General features: G+C 42.8%; 1 protein-coding gene across 2 annotated transcripts in view; it reads left to right on the plus strand.

Annotated features, from left to right (window-relative positions):
• Window positions 1–19,905, plus strand: part of ZAP70 (zeta chain of T cell receptor associated protein kinase 70) — a 298,385-nt gene that overhangs the window by 152,799 nt on the left and 125,681 nt on the right. For both annotated transcript variants that reach the window (XM_073655156.1, XM_073655157.1), the window contains exons 3-7: window positions 7,594–7,754; window positions 13,197–13,335; window positions 13,664–13,745; window positions 15,740–15,774; window positions 17,908–17,956. In XM_073655156.1, coding sequence (XP_073511257.1) covers window positions 7,594–7,754; window positions 13,197–13,335; window positions 13,664–13,745; window positions 15,740–15,774; window positions 17,908–17,956 — 466 coding nt within the window. The remainder of the gene's footprint in view (window positions 1–7,593; window positions 7,755–13,196; window positions 13,336–13,663; window positions 13,746–15,739; window positions 15,775–17,907; window positions 17,957–19,905) is intronic.

Here is a 19,905-nt window from a genome sequence, read left to right on the forward strand (position 1 = left end):
ACCACCACAGAGGATTGCTGGACGTTTGTCTGTCCATGTTGCCTTATCCTACTACTCCACTTCCTCCACATCCATTCAGCGTAACACCTGCACCACCAACTTCAACAAAGCCAGGGGGAAATGACAGCAGGCTGTTCTGAAACTCATCTGTTTGGGGGAAAGATCTCACACCGAACAGGAGCCGTGGTCAGGGATCAAACAACAGACTGATGAGTGGTTGGTGCCGCTGAACCTCAAGCCCGACCTGGTGGTGTGCGATAACTGGCGATATCTCATAGCAGCTCTGGACCTAGCTGGTTTGACGCACATTCCTTGCCTAGCGCATATGCTGCATTTGGTGATGCAGAACCTCCTTAAAAATTACCCCAATAGGCCAGAGCTGTTGCTGAAAGTGCGGTACATCTGTGCACGCTTGGCATTCTCACCCTGTTGCTGCTCGCCTGCATACGCTGCAGCAGCACTCCTGCCTTCCCGCTAACCGCCTCATATGCGACGTACCCACAAGGTGGAGTTCCACATTGCATATGCTGGAAAGACTGTGCGAGAAGCAGCAAGAAATAATGGAATTTCAGCTGCAGCACACACGGGTGAGTCACTCTGCTGAACAACAGCACTTCATCACCAACGATTGGGCCTCCATGGGGGATGTATGTGCTGTGCTGCGCTGCTTCATATACTCTACCAAAATGGCCAGTGCTGATGACGGTATCATAAGCGTCACTATCCCACTTCTGTGTCTGCTGGAAAAAACGCTTCAGGCGATGATGAATAAAGTGATGGCACAGGAGAAAGAGGAGGAGTAACAGGGACCAGTCACACCATTATCAGACCAGTCATCCACACGTCGCTCGGATAGTGGGTTCCAGTACCAACAGCTGCCAGGTACATAACTGTCCAGCCAGGGTACAGTTTTGGATTATGATGAGGAGGAGGAACCGTGTTCAAGCACACGCTGGTCGATGCACTATTGACGGCATTCCCACCTGACAGCAGGGGCTCACTGGAAGAACAAGGTAGAGTAGGAGGAGAAAGTCACCAACGCTGATGGGGCAAAGACACTACCTTGGAAGGGAGTGTTCACATGGCCAAAATGTGGAAAACCTTCCTCAGCACGCCACAACAGTTGGCACCACCATCTGATATGGTCTGTATTAGCAGGAGGAAGCGTTTCAACAACATAGGGGAAGAGTACGTGTCCACACATCTCCACGTACTGAGTGATGGGTCTGCCCCAATTAACTTCTAGGTCTCCAAATTGGACACATGGTCTGAGCTTTCCCTTTATGCCTTGTCCTGCGGCAAGTGTACTGATGGAACCGCAGAAAAAATATGAATGAATGTAGGAAAAGCCTCACTATGTGGTAAATAATGTGGCAGCTCCTGGATTTAGTTCTCTTAGATCCTAAGCCTTTGACCACCGTCAGAATCACAGAAAACAGAAGTAAAAGGATCCATGCAATCCAAATTACTTAAAAGTTTCTTGTCTTTATTCCATCATATTAAAAAAGTAGGGATAAAGTAAATCCATTCTGATGCGTTTCTGGCTGAAGCCCTTAGTCATTCTACATTGTGTAAGTAATTTCCCTATCAACATTTGTTTGCAGGGCAATTGTCCTGCTCTCATCCCTATTTTGCTTCCTTTTGCAGCCCCCTAGCCCTTACTATGACCATTTTACAGCCATTTTACAGCACCAAAGTGTAATAGTTAGGAAGGGTGTAACCTTCCCCTGGGACTGAAGTAGTTAGAATTACATATCCCCATAGTTAAGCACTCTCTGAACTGCTATTAGGTCAAGTTACGGGGTTAATTTCAGTGGCGCAGTCAGTAGAGTAAGGGAGAACCGTAGTGACAGGGATAGACATTGGGCATGTCTAGATGTCTAGAGGTTAGATATAATTCCTTGTAGGGCTGCAGTACTTTTTACCAGTCACAAGATGCCACTGCTGGGCACAGTTGTCAGTGATAGGCAAGGCAGTTGCTAAGCAGATGGCTTAGTGGGTGGAGCCTCTGGGTGTGCTAAAAATAGCTGCAGCCGTTATTTTTTAGTTCAGTTGAAGCCCTGTCAGGGACGTGACAGGAACTCTTATGTGCGGACGTCCAGGGAGATTGGCTGCTAGAGTAGATGGGGGCTCTCTACCATCAGACAGTGAATCCATAGTGTGAATATCTCCTCACACAGGAGTCCCATTAGCCAGCCGGAGAAACTCAACGGAGGTATTGAGGACCCGGGGCACTTCTAGTCTGCAAGTAGCAGAGGAAAATAGGACTCCAGGATAAGCCGTAAGGGAGATAAAGGATCTGGGCACACTGTCGCTGGTGAGGAACCATCTCTTAGGCTAAGGAATAGAAACAGAGAGATGCTTCACCCAAAGAGGGCACCAGGGCTGAAGATGATTTTAGCACCTGTATGGGAGGCAAGAACCTGTTGGGCCTTATCCAATCTACCAGACTGTAAATATTGTAATTACTCCTTTCCCCCAAGTAAAACCCCAGTTATGGTTAATAACTTTATGTCCTCTGAAATTATTACTGCCCTGGTCCCAGAAGAGAAATGTCTGGAGACAGCCATGACCGGATGGTGTGAAGTAAGTGAAGAATGTCACATGCACAGCCACACATCAGAGGGAGGACACAAATTGTCTGTAAGGTGCCAAGGCGAGCAGGGCCACAACTCACCCACGACTACCTCGCTGGGGCACCTTACATTTGGCGTAGTCGGCAGGATGCGAGCTCCTCGCATGAAGAAAACGGGGAAGAGCCGACGCAGAACAGTGAGGAGAAAGTGTTGGAAGACATGCGTCACACGATAGCAGCCAGAAGCATGGATTCTAAGATGGCGACAATGGCGGTAAAGTATAGGAGAAGAACCACTTATCGAGGAAATGGACGGCGCTGGAGAGTGCGAAAAGGTGTTGTCACGCTGTCTCTGTGTACTGGAGGTAGGGGGCCTAAGCTGACCCTAAGCTGGGGCCCTGACTAATCCCTCTACCTGGAGGTACTGTTAAAGGTACAGAGGTCCAGGCCGCCAGCGTAACCCCTACCTCCTGAGGATCCCTGCACCTAAGTAATCTAGTCCTGAGAAGGACCCCTGATCACAACAAAAGGGGACAGGTAATAATATGCCCACACTCAGTACTTAGACGAACGAGACAGTACAAGGGTAAAACCAAAACCACCTTGCATACAAAAACTACACAACTACAACAGAGGGAACACCAACGGGAAAGGAGATAAATGATAAAGCGAGGAAGGGAAAAAACACTCCAAATACACTTAGCTCTGAAACTCCAAATACCACGATCCGCTCTGTTAGTCTGCATGAAATGCTTTCACCGACACTTCCCTAACAGACCGGCAGGCATTTGAAGGAGTCCCACTACAGCAACATTGATTGCAGCTGGGCGAGGCTGGACCTCGTCTAGCACAGAGAGAGAGAAAGTTAACTCCCTCACTGCCGAAAAACACAAAGCACCAAAAACTCAGCTACGAGAAGTCAGGCTGTGTAATCGTGACGATCTTCGTGGTGACACACCCGTGACAGGTGTCCAGCCCCTGCAAGTTCCAGCCCAGAGAATAATGGGCCCAGCAGTAAAGATGCATCCCAGGATGGGACATCCAGTAAAGGAGAGGGTGCGGCACAGAGCGAAGCCCGGCCTAGTATCAGCGCGTCAAGAGAAGTCGCGTGGCTGAAGGCGGAGCTTCCGGGAGTGTTTTGTGATGCGGCGGTCACTTTGGGAGCCCGGCCTAGAAAGAGGAGGAGTCAGATGCTCAGGAAGCGCATCACTGGTAAGCGACCAGCGTCATTCCTGTGTAAGCCTGCGACAGAGAAGGAGCAGAGAGAGGATGCCTGGAAAAATATGGCACGTAGTGGGTCAATTCAGGAGCAGCGCACTGTGCTCCGCACCTATCTGAGGGAGAGAGAAGAGTCCACAGGCAGCGCAACTGAGGATCAGTCAGCCACGCCATAGACACCTGGTTCCATGGAGGAGGAAGTCGTTGAGGTCACCACCCCAGGGGCCGCAGCCGGAAGCCACACACCAGCGAGCGCTGCCTGTAAGCCAACACCGCTGACACCAATGACCGTCCAGTGGTCCACCAGGCCTCAGCCCGAGGTAGGCCTACTCATCCATGAGGTATTTTTCACTCGAGAAGTTGTTAAACGCAGCTACCTGCCCTCCCGCCTCCATAACCTGCATGTGGGGGATATAGTCCACTTTGTGAAATGTGAATGTACCAGGGGGTTCTACGTGGCAGCTCTTACTCGCCACTATGAGTGGGAAGATGTCCTTGAGAGAGATGAGGAAGTCTTTCGACGAAGAGCCAAGAGAGAGGCTCTGCAGCGTTGGGCTAGGGAAGCCCCCAAAGGATTCCTACCCACGCCTAAAGCCGATAGTCCTCAGGAGGAGGAACAGAGAAGGCGCCAATGGGAGGAGTCTAAAAGTGAAGAAGAGGAAGATTTCTCGAGCTGCGGGGCAGCTGACTCTCCTAGTGAGGCGCACACTGCAAGCTTCCTGCCAAAGCACCCGGAGGGGGCTGAGGCATCTGGTCAGGGGACTGCTGGGAGCTCACAAGCTAGTACCAGTCATGTGGTTCACAATTTCAAGGTCACCAGCTATGGTCCTACCCAAGTCGGCTGTGGTAATGCTACATCCTCGGATGAGGACCCTGGTCCCAGCAGGTACCCTGACCAGCCTTGGAGGCAGAAGAAATCACCTTCATCTGCAGCATGGGCTGCCTTCATGAAGGAGCGGAAGGAGGCCCGGAAGAAGTGAGCACTTCTACCCAAAAGGTCCATTGACAATCCTGTTGATTTAAAAATAGGACTGTTTCCCTACCTCCCAGGCTGAGGAGGCCATAAGCAGCACCAAGTTGTGTGCCGATAGGAGTTGCTCTCTTTATTTCTATTTTTATTGTTTATTTTTGTTGTGCCTGTTGCGCCTTTTCTGCTGGAATTTGCAACGCTGAGGCACACTTTGAGGATTGATGTCCTCTGCTATTAAGAGACTTGCGGCCTAGCGGGAAGAACTGGTGACCCCTGCTAGGGCCAGGAAGAAAGAGACTCATGGGGTGTTTCCCTGTGACCATGTGCATCAGAACGTAGCCCTTGAAGGAGATTGAGGGCTATTGGTGTTTGACCCGTTTTAAAGATATGGACATGGACACTGTGCTTCCAGGGTCCTTACCAAGAAAAATCGGTACTCGTGAATACTGTTGAAAGCTATAACAATGGACTGTCTAAGTTGCTTTTCCGGGGCCCTTAACCGAGAAGGGCCGGTATCCACCTGAAAGGAAGATTTCAAGAAACGTCGAGTACTAAAATGTTTAGTAATTTGATATATGTTAATTCTGTTAATTGTGGTTTGTTGCCTGATACGGTCGAGGACGACCATCATTAAAGTGTGGGGGAATGTAATAGTGAGGAAGGGTGTAACCTTCCCCTGGGACTGAAGTAGTTAGAATTACATATCCTCATAGTTAGGCACTCTATGAACTGCTATTAGGTCAAGTTACGAGGTTAATTTCAGTGGCGCAGTCAGTAGAGTAAGGGGGAACCGTAGTGACAGGGATAGACATTTGGCATGTCTAGAGGTTAGATATAATTCCTTGTGGGGCTGCAGTACTTTTTACCAGTCACAAGACGCCACTGCTGGGCACAGTTGTCAGTGAGAGGCAAGGCAGTTGCTAAGCAGATGGCTTAGTGGGTGGAGCCTCTGGGTGTGCTAAAAATAGCTGCAGCCATTATTTTTTAGCTCAGTTGAAGCCCTGTCAGGGACGTGACAGGAACTCTTACGTGCGGACGTCCAGGGAGATTGGCTGCTAGGGTAGATGGGGGCTCTCTACCCTCAGACAGTGAATCCGTAGTGTGAATATCTCCTCACACAGGAGTCCCATTAGCCAGCCGGAGAAATTCAACGGAGGTATTGAGGACCCGGGGCACTTCTAGTCTGCAAGTAGCAGAGGAAAATAGGACTCCAGGATAAGCCGTAAGGGAGATAAAGGATCTGGGCACACTGTCGCTGGTGAGGAACCATCTCTTAGGCTAAGGAATAGAAACAGAGAGATGCTTCACCCAAAGAGGGCACCAGGGCTGAAGATGATTTTAGCACCTGTATGGGAGGCAAGAACCTGTTGGGCCTTATCCAATCTACCAGACTGTAAATATTGTAATTACTCCTTTCCTCCAAGTAAAACCCCAGTTATGGTTAATAACTTTGTGTCCTCTGAAATTATTACTGCCCTGGTCCCAGAAGAGAAATGTCTGGAGACAGCTGTGACCGGATAGTGTGAAGTAAGTGAAGAATGTCACATGCACAGCTACACATCAGAGGGAGGACACGAATTGTCTGTAAGGTGCCAAAGCAAGCAGGGGCCACATCTCGCCCACGACTACTTTGCTGGGGCACCTTACAAAAGTTCGGGTTCCCATTGACTTCTATTGGGTTCAGGGTCAAGTTTGGGTCAATTTCTGATGTCCGAACCAAACTTTGGACTACAGTTGGACCAAACCCGATGAACCTGAACATCCAAGGATCCGCTTATCCCTAACTATAACATATCAGTCTGCCAACTGTCAAACCTTTGGTCTGTCTTTGCTGAACACTGGGCTCTAACTAACTCACTATCAGGAAGTTGTCTTCTGTCTCCCCACGTAGCCCCTCCCATTCTTGGCTAGTCTCAACTATTAATGCTATCTATTCCAACTAAGTGCATGCAAATTACCTCGGATGGTATCTTGACAAAGAGCGCTTGCCGCTCAAAACATGTTGAAAGATGCTTACATTCTCTTTTTTGTGAATACACAATATTAATCTTTGCTTCATGTACCTTGGAAAATAAAATGCACTTTTTTGGACTTTATCTGTGAGCTAGATTTTTGTGCTTTCTCTATTGGATGTTGCACCCTGCCCAGGTGCTATCCGTGCTCCAGAAGTGTGGAACTGAAGGTGGTGAGCGGGATTTACTTCTATGCTTTGACAGTGCCACACCTTGGTTCAATGAAGGTCATAAGCTTCACACCTCCATTGATTACACATCCTAATAATAGATCATCAATACATTTAAGGCATTTGATTTATTACAGCTAAAGGGAACCAGTCATTAGAGTAATGCTGCCAAAACCACGGTCAAGATGAATCAAAGCCTCTTTGCATGATTGCAGCCAGGAATGTTTTACTTTGAAACACTGCATAGCTTTAGAATCCATCCAGGGACTATAGATAGAGACGGGACAAGTCCGATGACATCCTCTGCCTGTGTGTACTCAGGGAGAGACTTGTCAATCAACTGGAGTGGGTTGAGAAGAAGCCGGTCTGGGACATCAGGTCTCTCCCTAATGTCCTTGACCAGCTTTTCAAACTATATTTTTTCTGGAACACTGCAGCACTTCAGAGTAATTCATACCTGGCCGCAATCGCACAGTGATGCTATGATTCTTGTTGGCCCGTGATTTGGCCTGAAGGATTCTAATGACAGAGTCCCTTTAAATAAAAATTATAATGATATTAATATGCTTATTTTTTTTGTCATATTTTTATATTTTAATACACAACATAACTAACCAATGCACTATTGATTTCTATTCGATACTACAGGGAGATGCTTTAGAACAAGCAATCATAAGCCAAGCTCCACAGGTGGAAAAACTCATTGCTACAACAGCCCATGAAAAAATGGCATGGTATCATGGGAACATTGGCAGAGAAGAATCTGAGCGAAAATTGTACTCTGGAGCTCAGCCAGACGGTAAATTTCTGTGAGTATTTTAATTTATATTCTTCTAGGCATAGATGAAAAATGTAAAAAATTGGCAATATAATAGAGACAGTCAGGCAGTCATGAAGTGAAGATAACCACTCAAGGGGAATAAAAGAAAAATACAATTATTGGTTTATGATGTAAAATTGGACACAATCAATTGTGTAATTTCTTAATTGAGATGTTGCCTTTGGCAACAATGTTGCAACTTACAAACTGTATTCATATGACATATTATATGAGATTAGTAATAGCACAAAGAATTGGAGAGAAAATTTACAAACCAGTAGAGTAGAACATTTTTTTATTTTTTGCTTCTTCTTGAAATAGCCAACATTTGCCTGTCAACATTGCATACTCAATACAGGAAGCAACTAGATGCAATAAAGCTCTGATTGTTGCAATAGTTATTATGAAGGGTCTTTTCTAGGTACAGTGGTCCTACAATTTACAACCTGCTTATCATATTTTCAGCATATAATGGTTGTTTCTGGGCCATTGTCACTTCAAACCAAAATTAGTTCCACTGAGTCACAATGACAGTTAACACCTCTATATATACTGTGTGCAGAATTATTAGGCAAGTTGTATTTTAGAGGATTATTTTTATTATTGATCAACAACTATGTTCTCAATCAACCCAAAAGACTCATAAATATCCAAGCTTAATATTTTTGGAAGTTGGAGTGGGTTTTTTTTAGATTTGGCTATCTTAGGAGGATATCTGTTTGTGCAGGTAACTATTACTGTGCAGAATTATTAGGCAACTTAATAAAAACCAAATATAATCCCATCTCACTCGTTTATTTTCACCAGGTAGATCAATATCAGTGCACAAAATTTAGAAATAAACATTTCTGACATGCAAAAACAAAACCAAAAAAATTAGTGATCAATATAACCACCTTTCTTTATGATGATACTCAACAGCCTTCCATCCATAGATTCTGTCAGTTGCTTGATCTGTTTTCGATCAACATTGCATGCAGCAAGCCACCACAGCCTCCCAGACACTGTTCCAAGAGGTGTACTGTTTTCCCTCCCTGTAGATCTCACATTTTATGATGGACCACAGGTTCTCTATGGGGTTCAGATCAGGTGAACAAGGGGGCCATGTCATTATTTTTTCTTCTTTTAGACCTTTACTGGCCAGCCACGCTGTGGAGTAGTTGGATGCATGTGATGGAGCATTGTCCTGCATGAAAATCATGTTTTTCTTGAACGATACCGACTTCTTCCTGTACCACTGCTTGAAGAAGTTGTCTTCCAGAAACTGGCAGTAGGTCTGGGAGTTGAGCTTCACTCCATCCTCAACCCGAAAAGGTCCCACAAGTTCATCTTTGATGATACCAGCCCATACCAGTACCCCACCTCCACCTTGCTAGCGTCTGAGTCGGAGTGGAGGTCTCTGCCCTTTACTGATCCAGCCTCTGGCCCATCCATCTGGCCCATCAAGAGTCACTCTCATTTCATCAGTCCATAAAACCTTTGAAAAATCAGTCTTAAGATATTTCTTGCCCCATTCTTGACGTTTTATCTTATGTTTCTTGTTCAAAGGTGGTCGTTTTTCAGCCTTCCTTACCTTGGCCATGTCCCTGAGTATCGCGCACCTTGTGCTTTTTGATACTCCAGTAACGTTGCAACTCTGAAATATGGCAAAACTGGTGGCGAATCGCATCTTGACAGCTTCATGCTTGATTTTCTTCAATTCATGGGCAGTCATTTTGCGCCTTTTTTGGCCAACACGCTTCTTGCGACCCTGTTGGCTATTTGCCATAAAACGCTTGATTGTTCGGTGATCACGCTTCAAAAGTTTGGAAATTTCAAGACTGCTGCATCCCTCTGCAAGACATCTCACAATTTTGGACTTTTCAGAGCCCATCAAATCTCTCTTCTGACCCATTTTGCCAAAGGAAAGGAAGTTGCCTAATAATAATTAAGCACACCTTATATATGGTGTTGATGTCATATTAGTCAACACCCCTCCTCATTACAGAGATGCACATCACCAGATTTACTTAATTGGTAGTTGGCTCTCAAGCCTATGCAGCTTGGAGTAGAACAACATGTATAAAAGGTATCATGTGATCAAAATACTCATTTGCCTAATAATTCTGCACACAGTGTACAGCTAATAACATAGGATCTATTATTACAATAGGTGATGTCACATCACAGCTCCACATCTTTTCACAATGCTATACAGTACAGACCAAAAGTTTGGACACACCTTCTCATTTAAAGATTTTTCTGTATTTTCTTGACTATGAAAATTGTACATTCACACTGAAGGCATCAAAACTATGAATTAACACATGTGGAATTATATACTTTACAAAAAAGTGTGAAACAACTGAAAATATGTCTTATATCCTAGGTTCTTCAAAGTAGTCACCTTTTGCTTTGATGGCTGCTTTGCACACTCTTGGCATTCTCTTGATGAGCTTCAAGAGGTAGTCACCGGAAACGGTCTTCCAACAATCTTGAAGGAGTTCCCAGAGATGCTTAGCACTTATTGGCCCTTTTGCCTTCACTCTGCGGTCCAGCTCACCCCAAACCATCTCGATTGGGTTCAGATCTGGTGACTGTGGAGGCCAGGTCAACTGGCGTAGCACCCCATCACTCTCATTCTTGGTCAAATAGCCCTTACGCAGCCTGGAGGTGTGTTTGGGGTCATTGTCCTGTTGAAAAATAAATGATGGTCCAACTAAATGCAAACCGGATGGAATAGCATGCCGCTGCAAGATGCTGTGGTAGCCATGCTGGTTCAGTATGCCTTCAATTTTGACTAAATCCCCAACAGTGTCACCAGCAAAGCACCCCCACACCATCACACCTCCTCCTCCATGCTTCACGGTGGGAACCAGGCATGTAGAGTCCATCCGTTCACCTTTTCTGTGTCTCACAAAGACACGGTGGTTGGAACCAAAGATCTCAAATTTGGACTCATCAGACGAAAGCACAGATTTCCACTGGTCTAATGTCCATTCCTTTTGATCTTTAGCCCAAACAAGTCTCTTCTGCTTGTTGCCTGTCCTTAGCAGTGGTTTCCTAGCAGCTATTTTACCATGAAGGCCTGCTGCACACAGTCTCCTCTTAACAGTTGTTGTAGAGATGTGTCTGCTGCCAGAACTCTGTGTGGCATTGACCTGGTCTCTAATCTGAGCTGCTGTTAACCTGCAATTTCTGAGGCTGGTGACTCGGATAAACTTATCCTCAGAAGCAGAGGTGACTCTTGGTCTTCCTTTCCTGGGGCGGTCCTCATGTGAGCCAGTTTCTTTGTAGCGCTTGATGGTTTTTGCAACTGCACTTGGGGACACTTTCAAAGTTTTCCCAATTTTTCGCACTGACTGACCTCCATTTCTTAAAGTAATGATGGCCACTCGTTTTTCTTTACTTAGCTGCTTTTTTCTTGCCATAATACAAATTCTAACAGTCTATTCAGTGGGACTATCAGCTGTGTATCCACCAGACTTCTGCACAACACAACTGATGGTCCCAACCCCATTTATAAGGCAAGAAATGCCTCTTATTAAACCTGACAGGGCACGCCTGTGAAGACCATTTCCGGTGACTACCTCTTGAAGCTCATCAAGAGAATGCCAAGAGTGTGCAAAGCAGTCATCAAAGCAAAAGGTGGCTACTTTGAAGAACCTAGAATATAAGACATATTTTCAGTTGTTTCACACTTTTTTGTTAAGTATATAATTCCACATGTGTTAATTCATAGTTTTGATGCCTTCAGTGTGAATGTACAATTTTCATAGTCATGGAAATACAGAAAAATCTTTAAATGAGAAGGTGTGTCCAAACTTTTGGTCTGTACTGTATATATATACTGTATTTAACACAAACCCTGATTTTGAAAGGGACTGTACTTTCAACACACTTTGCATACGTTAATAGTACAGGCAATTATGAGAAATGCTTTAATATATCTTATCAGAGAAATCAACTTAATTTCGCACTTATCAGATTCTTATTGCCCTCCCCACCTGTCTCCAGAACTTGACACCCACTGTGAAATGGCAACTTACGTCTGTCTTGCTCAGAGGAGACGAACTAAAGTTGTTATGTGCAACAACCTCTATGGAGAGAGAAGGGACAGGAGGAGTGAGCAGCAGGGAATTGAATAGTCAGAGGCAGACAGAAAAACATCATGCAGAGCTCTTTAACAAGTGTTTTACCTCACATCAGAGCTTGATTCAGCTCAGCACTACTTTATAATGTCCTCCATATTGCTGCAGCTTGTCTCTATGAGCTAAAAAGTGTATGAAGAAATGCCTCTCTGTGCTGAGCTGCATATTGGAGAGATCACTGCAGCTTGTTTCCTTTCCCTAGCTCTCAGTTGATTGCAAATTACAGATAGAGCATGTCACATAATGGACAGAAATTGGTGGGAGGACATACCAATGGTGCAACCTGTGCGGCTGCACAAGGGCCCAAGAGCTATAGAGGCCCATTTCCGCCTCCAAAACAAGTGATTTGTTCAGTAGCATTTGATATTGGTCTGCAAAGGGCTCATACATTTTTCTTGCAGAGGGGCCCTTTCTTGTCTGTGTCCGCCACTGCGACATGTTGGTATTCCTAATCTACACTGTGGCAAAGCGACTCACAGAGGTATTCACAGGAACATATCTTCTGCTTGTTTATTCAAACACGGCATAAACCAGTGCAGGGTTGAACGACACAAACGAGGCCTTTATGACAAAATGGGAAAAGATAATGCATAGCACAGTCCATATGCCTGCGGGGATCCGCTTGCTCAAGGTACAACAACACAGTCCAGCTCAACTGCACATAAACACCTCTCTGGAGCTTCCTGCCTCCAGACTCACCGACAGAGAAAAAACACTCACCAAATACTCATTGTAAGGACTTATCCTATGGGTGACTACAGACGAGCGTATGAGAAATTGTCCAAGTTTCATCCAATTTACATCCAATTTTCATCCATGTGCCATTCATGTGTCCTTTTTTTCGCCCGTGTGACATCCGCGTGAGATCCGTTTTCATACAATTAAATTAAAAATATTTATATGATCACATATAGTTCCCTACCTTTATAACAGACACGTATCTGTAAGAATCAGATGCCACTCAGATGTTCTGTGTGGCATCCGTTTTTTTTTACGCACCCATAGACTTGAAGGTGTGAGTTTCATCCGAGACTCAAAAGAAAGTAGTGCACACTGTGATTTTTTTCCTCACAGTCAAAACAATAGGAAAATTATTCATTTGAACAGTCCTATTGAAGAACATTGGGCAGTGTGCTGTCCTTGCACCATCTGATAAAAAGTCGGTCAGCACACATCCGATTTATACGCTCATCTGCATGAGCCCTGGGGGGGTTAAAAAATATAACAAAATCTCCCTATTCTAGATATAAATAGTTTGTTCAGAATATTTCCAATGATCATTTTTTTTCCATTTAATAAAGGGTAAGAGAGAGGAAAGAACCCGGTACGTTTGCCCTGTCAATAGTTTATGGAAAGACAGTTTATCATTATAGAATTGATCTTGACAAGTCTGGCAAGTATTCCATACCTGAAGGCACTAAGTTTGATACATTGTGGCAGGTAAGTCTATGCCGCCTTACTGAGTTGCCTTTAACTGATATAAATCTATGGGGCTTTACTTGTTGGGCTCTAATATACCTCCAACTTTTGTAGCTCCCTTTTTTCGGCACTGTGAGTCAAAGAATTGTGCCAACTCGAACAGATGCTGCTGTGTGGAAAAGTGCCCATGACTCTGGTATGGAGCTTCATGGACTTGTTCAGCCTCTAATATATGCAGTATATGATGTCTACGGCTGGATGGAGTATGTCAAATATTCATGTCAATGTTATCATAAAACTTGTGGGACTAGAGCAACAAATAATGCATCTTCTTCTGTCTTTTTTTAAGCTTGTGGAGTACTTAAAACTCAAATCTGACGGCGTTATTACAGTGCTAAAGGAGGCATGTTCAAATGGCAACGCAGTGACTGGTGAGTCAGAAAAACTTCATGAAAGCTTTTAAGCCAGTATTCTGGTGTTGCATAAGTGCATAATTTTGGTGCAATTTAAGGTTGTACTAAAGTGTTGTGACTTTTTGTGTTCTTGCGACATTTTCATCCAGCTCCAACAAGGTTGGGGGGGATTGGGTGGGAAAAGGGCGTGGCTACTCATTAAATCTTACTCCAGCAGGGACTGGAGTATGATTTGAGGCGAGGCGCACACAGACCTGTACACCACTTGTCCAATGCTCCTGATTCATGAAGAGATGTATGCCACTTCATGACTCAGAAGTGTCTGACTCCTTATCAAGACTGGTGTGAACAACGCTGGTCTTGATAAATCAGGCCCTTATAATTTTGGTAAAATAAATTACTATGTTTGACATATCCTGCAAAATAAAATCTATATTAACTCTTTAATAACATGAAATTTTTCATTTATGTTATTTTATTTTTTCCAACTAAGGGACATGAGATTTTTATTTTGCGGTAAAAATAGCCATATGGGGAATTGATTTCTTCAGGACAAGTTGTTGTTTTGAATGATACTCCTCATTTTACTCCCCCAACTCAAAATCACAGAAGATCACAGCTTCAATTCCCCTAAAGGGACAATTAAATACTGTAAAAAGTGAGATGTCATATGTGGTGTCCCTGCCTTTGATGCAGGCTAGCACGCCCATTGCTGACGTTCATAGAAGATCGTGATTTCTGCTGCTATGTGTAGCATACGTGATAAGATAGTCCCTAAGGGGACTATTAAATACAGTGAAAAAAAATTTAAAAGTATGAAAAAAATGATAAAAAAACACAAAAGTTCAAATCATCTCCCTTTTGCCCCATTAACAATAAAACAATAATAAAATACACATATTTGGTATCGCTGCATTCAGAAATGTCCGATCTATCAAAATATCAAATAAATTAATCCAATCAGTAAATGGCGTAATGATAAAAAAAAGGCGCCAAAATTATGGTTATTTGGCCGCCGCATCATTGCAATAAAGTGCAATAAGAGGCGATCAAAACATTGTATCTACCCCAAAATGGTACCAATAAAAATGTCAACTCAGGGTGTAAAAATAAGTGATCACAAAGCCCCAGATCCCGAAAAGTGAAAACGTTACGTGTCTCGGAAAAAGGCGACATAAGCCCTCATACGGCTATGGGGATGGAAAAATAAGAAAGTTATGACTCTTGGAATAAAAGGAGGAAAAAATTTAAGCACAAAAATAGAAAAAAGTATAAGTCATTACAGATATAGCAATACCAATAAATAAAATTTCTTTTTTCACTTTTGCATTTTTTTATTAGGAAAATTGGAATCTCTTTTTACATTTTTTTTCTTACAATACTTTTTGATATTACAAATAGACTAGAGCATGCGATCCTTTGATCACTTATGTTAGCTAGCTCCAGTCTCAGCAAATGCAACAGAAGCTCAGTTGTATATCCCTGCTGGCTCCCAATGCAGATGGCATGGGGACAACTCCTCTGTCTGCACCATTCCTGGGTTGTATATATGATGCGGGGATTTAGTGCTTCAGAATGTATAGAAAACTGCTTAATGTCTTTTTAATATTTAAAAGTAGCAAATAAACATAAAAACCCTTTGGTATCACCATAACTGTACTAATCCCAAAAAATAAAAAAAAAAGCTAAAATGTCATACTTACCACACAGTAAACTGAAAAAACTATTTTATTTTTTTCATTCCATTCTGCAAAGGATTTTATTTCATTTTTTTCTATTTACTATAAGGAAAAATGGTATCATTAATACAACTTGTCCTGTTAGAAACAACCCAATACAGCTATGTTGAAAAATGAAAAAAGTTATGGCTTTTAGAAGGAAAAAATAAAAGTGAAAAAAAAGGAAGAAAAATGCTACAGTGGGAAGGAGTTAAATATAACTTAATCTTTGGTTCTAATTATTCCACCCTGAATTTTTTATTTTACTTAAATGTAGTCCTTATATTTCCACAGGATTGTGTGCCATTCCTCCATCACTTCCAAAATACGTGAGTACATAGTTAAACTTCATGTAAATGTATTTATACCTTTTTTTAGCTTTGGCCTCCTTAGGCTAGAGACTGACAAAAAATATGTTTGTTTATTCATATTCTGTGAGGTTGTCAACAATTAGGACAACTCCATCTTAAATACTATATCCCTCCTTGTAAAACAAAAACACCCTATACTCAACTGCTGTACTATTGCTGTTCCAGTCAGGGATGTCGGTGCAGGGTCTCCGGAGCCACACGTGACAAATGTTAAGCCACATGAGCCCTGCAGCCAATCAGCGGTGCTATTGGGCTGTAGTTTTCACACCTTTGCTGAGGTTCGTCTGAAGGAAGTGAGAGCATAGAGTGTTTTTTTTTTTAACAAAGTAGAACTTAGTATTTATTAAGGGGTTATACAAGTAGTGGATGCCAAGCTTATTGTACATCTATTAACCTAATAAATAAATGAAAATGACATAGGGTCCTCCTCATTTTTGATAACTAGCCAAGGTTAAGCAGACAGCTGGGGACTTATATTATCAAGCTGAAAAGGCCATGGCTGTTGGCTTTGCCAGCCTAAAAAATACAAGCCCACATCCGCCCCAGAAGTGGCTCATCACATGAGATGTTCCAATACTGGCGCTTCAGCTTTGCTCTTCCCGATTGCCCTGGTGCATTGGCAATTGGGTTAATGTGGCTTAAGGGTTGATGTCAGCTGTGAATTCTCCAAAAATACAGCTAAAATCAAGCAGGTGTTAGTAAATAGAGAGGTGTCTATCTGACACCCCCATTGCTAACTCAGGAAAAAAAGAATAACACACAAACAAATACTTGATTGAAATAAATACATCCCCACACTTTCCATGGTTCACCACTTTATTAAAAAAATGTAAAAAATCCCACGCAGTTCCGACGTAGTCCACTGAATCCGATGTAATCCAGCGAATGCAGCAAAGTCCAACGAATCCTCCATACCAAGCCTATGAAGCCTCGTTCTGATGCTCTATAAGCTTTGCAAACAACCACTTCTTGGTCACACAGCACTGTGCGAGACCTGGCGACTCTGAAAAGCAGTGGCGTTTGTAACGTTTTCAGATGTTCTGGGTGACACATAGCGAAGCATGATCTGGTGACTGTGAAGAGCGAGCTGGTATTTTTAGACTGGGAAGGGCCCAATAACCAGGGACCTTCTCAGCCTGATAATATCAGCTCTCAGCTGTTTGCTTTACCATTGCTAGTTACTAAAAATGTAGTTTTATTTATTTATTTGATTAATAGATGTACAGTAAGCTACACATCTATGCATATCTTTGCACGTCTTTAACACAAAAAAATTCTGTAAATTCTTGAATACATTCTATTCCTGTACATGTCACACAGGTGGCACACGGATGTCATCCATATGCTGTATGTATTTACATGACCCATTGACTTGTATTGGCCCTTGTCATCTGTGCTGCCGGAAAAAAATTGACATGCGGCCCATGTGAAAACATGGACAAGTGAAGATAGATCCCCATAGAATTTAATAGATGCATATGTGTCTCCAGTACGTGTAAAAACGGATGCTATACGTACATTTGTAGGGGGCTTAATACAGCAGCTAGAGTATGCAAATGGCGCAACATTTCTAATGAAACCGAATTGCAATTGCAAAAAATGATCTTTAGCCCCAATTGCATGCATTTAACTCCTTCATGCTGTGTCCAATTTCTGTTATTTTTCATTTTGCACAGGATGTGCACAGGGGGTACTGAATACAATTCCCATCATTGTCTCCTGGTCGCGTTGATCTCAGCACAAGCAGGAGACAATGATGAGAGCTGCCTTCAGCAGCCGGCGCCTGGGATCAGTGCAAACTGTACAGCTTTTCCCAGGCACCGGTATGTGTCACACTGACACATGGACGGGGCACGGATGTGTCACACAGACATACGGACACATGGATACACAAATACATGGATGTCACATACGGACATACGGATGGCACACGGACATAGACCATGGGATCTCACCAGTACTGGTTTTTCCTGTACAGGAATCACCAGGAAGGAGGCCTTAGTGAAATTCTCTGCAAACTAATAACAGAAAATTTTGAGTCAATAGAAAATACTAACATTATTTATTGTTATTGCAAACTGTTTTATCCAGAGGCAGCCATCAGCTAATTTTGATGGATATACACCTGAACCTTTCCTCGGTAAGAATATGAGATTTTATTTTTCTGTGTATGTTGCTATGTAATGGAGGTAGTACATGCAATCAAAGCTGAATTGAAAACTGGGATACACACTGGTGCAGGCTATGACTTGTATCATATAATTTCAATTCCAGGAGATTTGTATAATGCCATATTCACAGATCTGTGTGTCACGGTCTGAACACAGACCAGAGGCAGGTCGCCAGACTTGAACTTAACAGCCTCATATATGTCTGAGACTGTCAAACTCGGTTCAGGAGACCTGCGTCCGGTCTGTACATCATTATCTATGCTCAGACCGTGACACTCGGATGTGTGAACAAAGCATAAGAGCAAAGCAGCAAGTTACTGACCTTGCACTCAATGGAGATGTATTGTACAATGAAGGATATGTACACATTTAACCCCTTCACACCATGGCCATTTTCTGTTTTTTTCCTTTTTGTTTTTTCCACCCCTTCTTCAAAGAGCCATAACTTTTTTAAATTTCCGTCAATATGGCATAAAATATTAAAACATGAAAGGACCTTTGCATCCTTACTGAGCCACATTAGTGTACACCACACTCCTCCTCTGCGGTAATAGCAATGTATACAAAAGCAGAACACAAGATCAGAGGTTCTTTCTGGAAATATAGGTCCCAATCATTTTTTGTCTAGTTTTGCATATTTCGCGCCTTTTTTGTTTGCATTTGATTCATTATTCTGTTTGCTTCTTTTTTTAAGTCTATTTTATATGTGCTCGTCTGTTGTTTTTTTGTTTTCTGCTTTTTGGGCGGAGTTTAGCAATTCTAGATGTTTTCGCAAGATTCATCAATTGCGACTTTTTAAACAGTCGCAAACTTTGAGGCAACTTAACTCCAGTCCCTCTTGGTGTATTTTTTCATTTTTGAGTATGCCAAAAATTTGGCGCAATTTTTGCGATTTTGGATCCACATGTGACTTTTGGTTGCAAGAGTCGCAAAACCCATTCAGGACAGGAAGAAAGGCCATTTTCAACTTGTGCTAAATTCATGAATCGCATGCACCATTTTTGATGAACTTGGCACCAAAAATGGCAACTAATACCACAAGACAAATGAGGAAAATGACTTAAAAAATGCAAATGATGAATTGGGGCCATACAGTATTTCAGAAAAATTTTCAGATTATAGTTGCTATCATGTAAGCAGTGGCAAATCTTTTTACAGTTAGTCCATTTGAATGAGCAAACAGTAAGTGGAATGATGTGCACAACAGCGCAGGAAAATCACCTATTGTAACACAATGGTGCAATTGGTATCAACATTTGGTGTAACTTGTTATATTTTAGACTGTATAGGGAGGAGTTTGCTTATGATTTCCTTTTGTAAACCAGCTGCTTGTGTAGAATAAAAAAGCAACACAGTAGTCACCTCCACTGGTAATCCCATAGTAACACTTACTGTGTTTGATCGCCAGGAGATCTCTTTATTCACATTCAACTTTTACAGATTTATATAATTTTACATGTCATAGAATCATAGAATGTTAGAGTTGGAGGGGACCATCAGAGTCATTGTGTCCAACCCCCTGCTCGATGCAAGATTCATTAAATAATCTCAGACATATGTCTGTCCGGCCTCTGTTTGAAGACTTCCATTGAAGGAGAACTCACCACCTCTCGTGGCCGCCTGTTCCACTCATTGATCACTATCACAGTCAAAAAGTTTTTTTCTAATATCTAATCTGTATCTTCTCCCTTTCTTATGTCCTCTAATAATCCACAAAATGTTCTGCAATAATTAAGATTTGCTGCAATTTTGACTTTGAAAGATACCTAACCAATTCATGACATGATTTACATTTTAAAATTTGCAATGCAGGTCAATTTCTGTAATGAGTGGAGGAGATTTTTATAGCAGCTACTGCATTCTACTACAGGTTTTATTTCCCTGATTCTGCCACCCCTCCATTCCCTCCCCCCCAAAA

This window comes from Phyllobates terribilis, unplaced genomic scaffold (genome assembly GCF_046119375.1).
Source record: "Phyllobates terribilis strain yellow unplaced genomic scaffold, ASM4611937v1 Scaffold_1__5_contigs__length_1240528914, whole genome shotgun sequence".
NCBI classification, from domain to species: Eukaryota; Metazoa; Chordata; class Amphibia; order Anura; family Dendrobatidae; genus Phyllobates; species Phyllobates terribilis.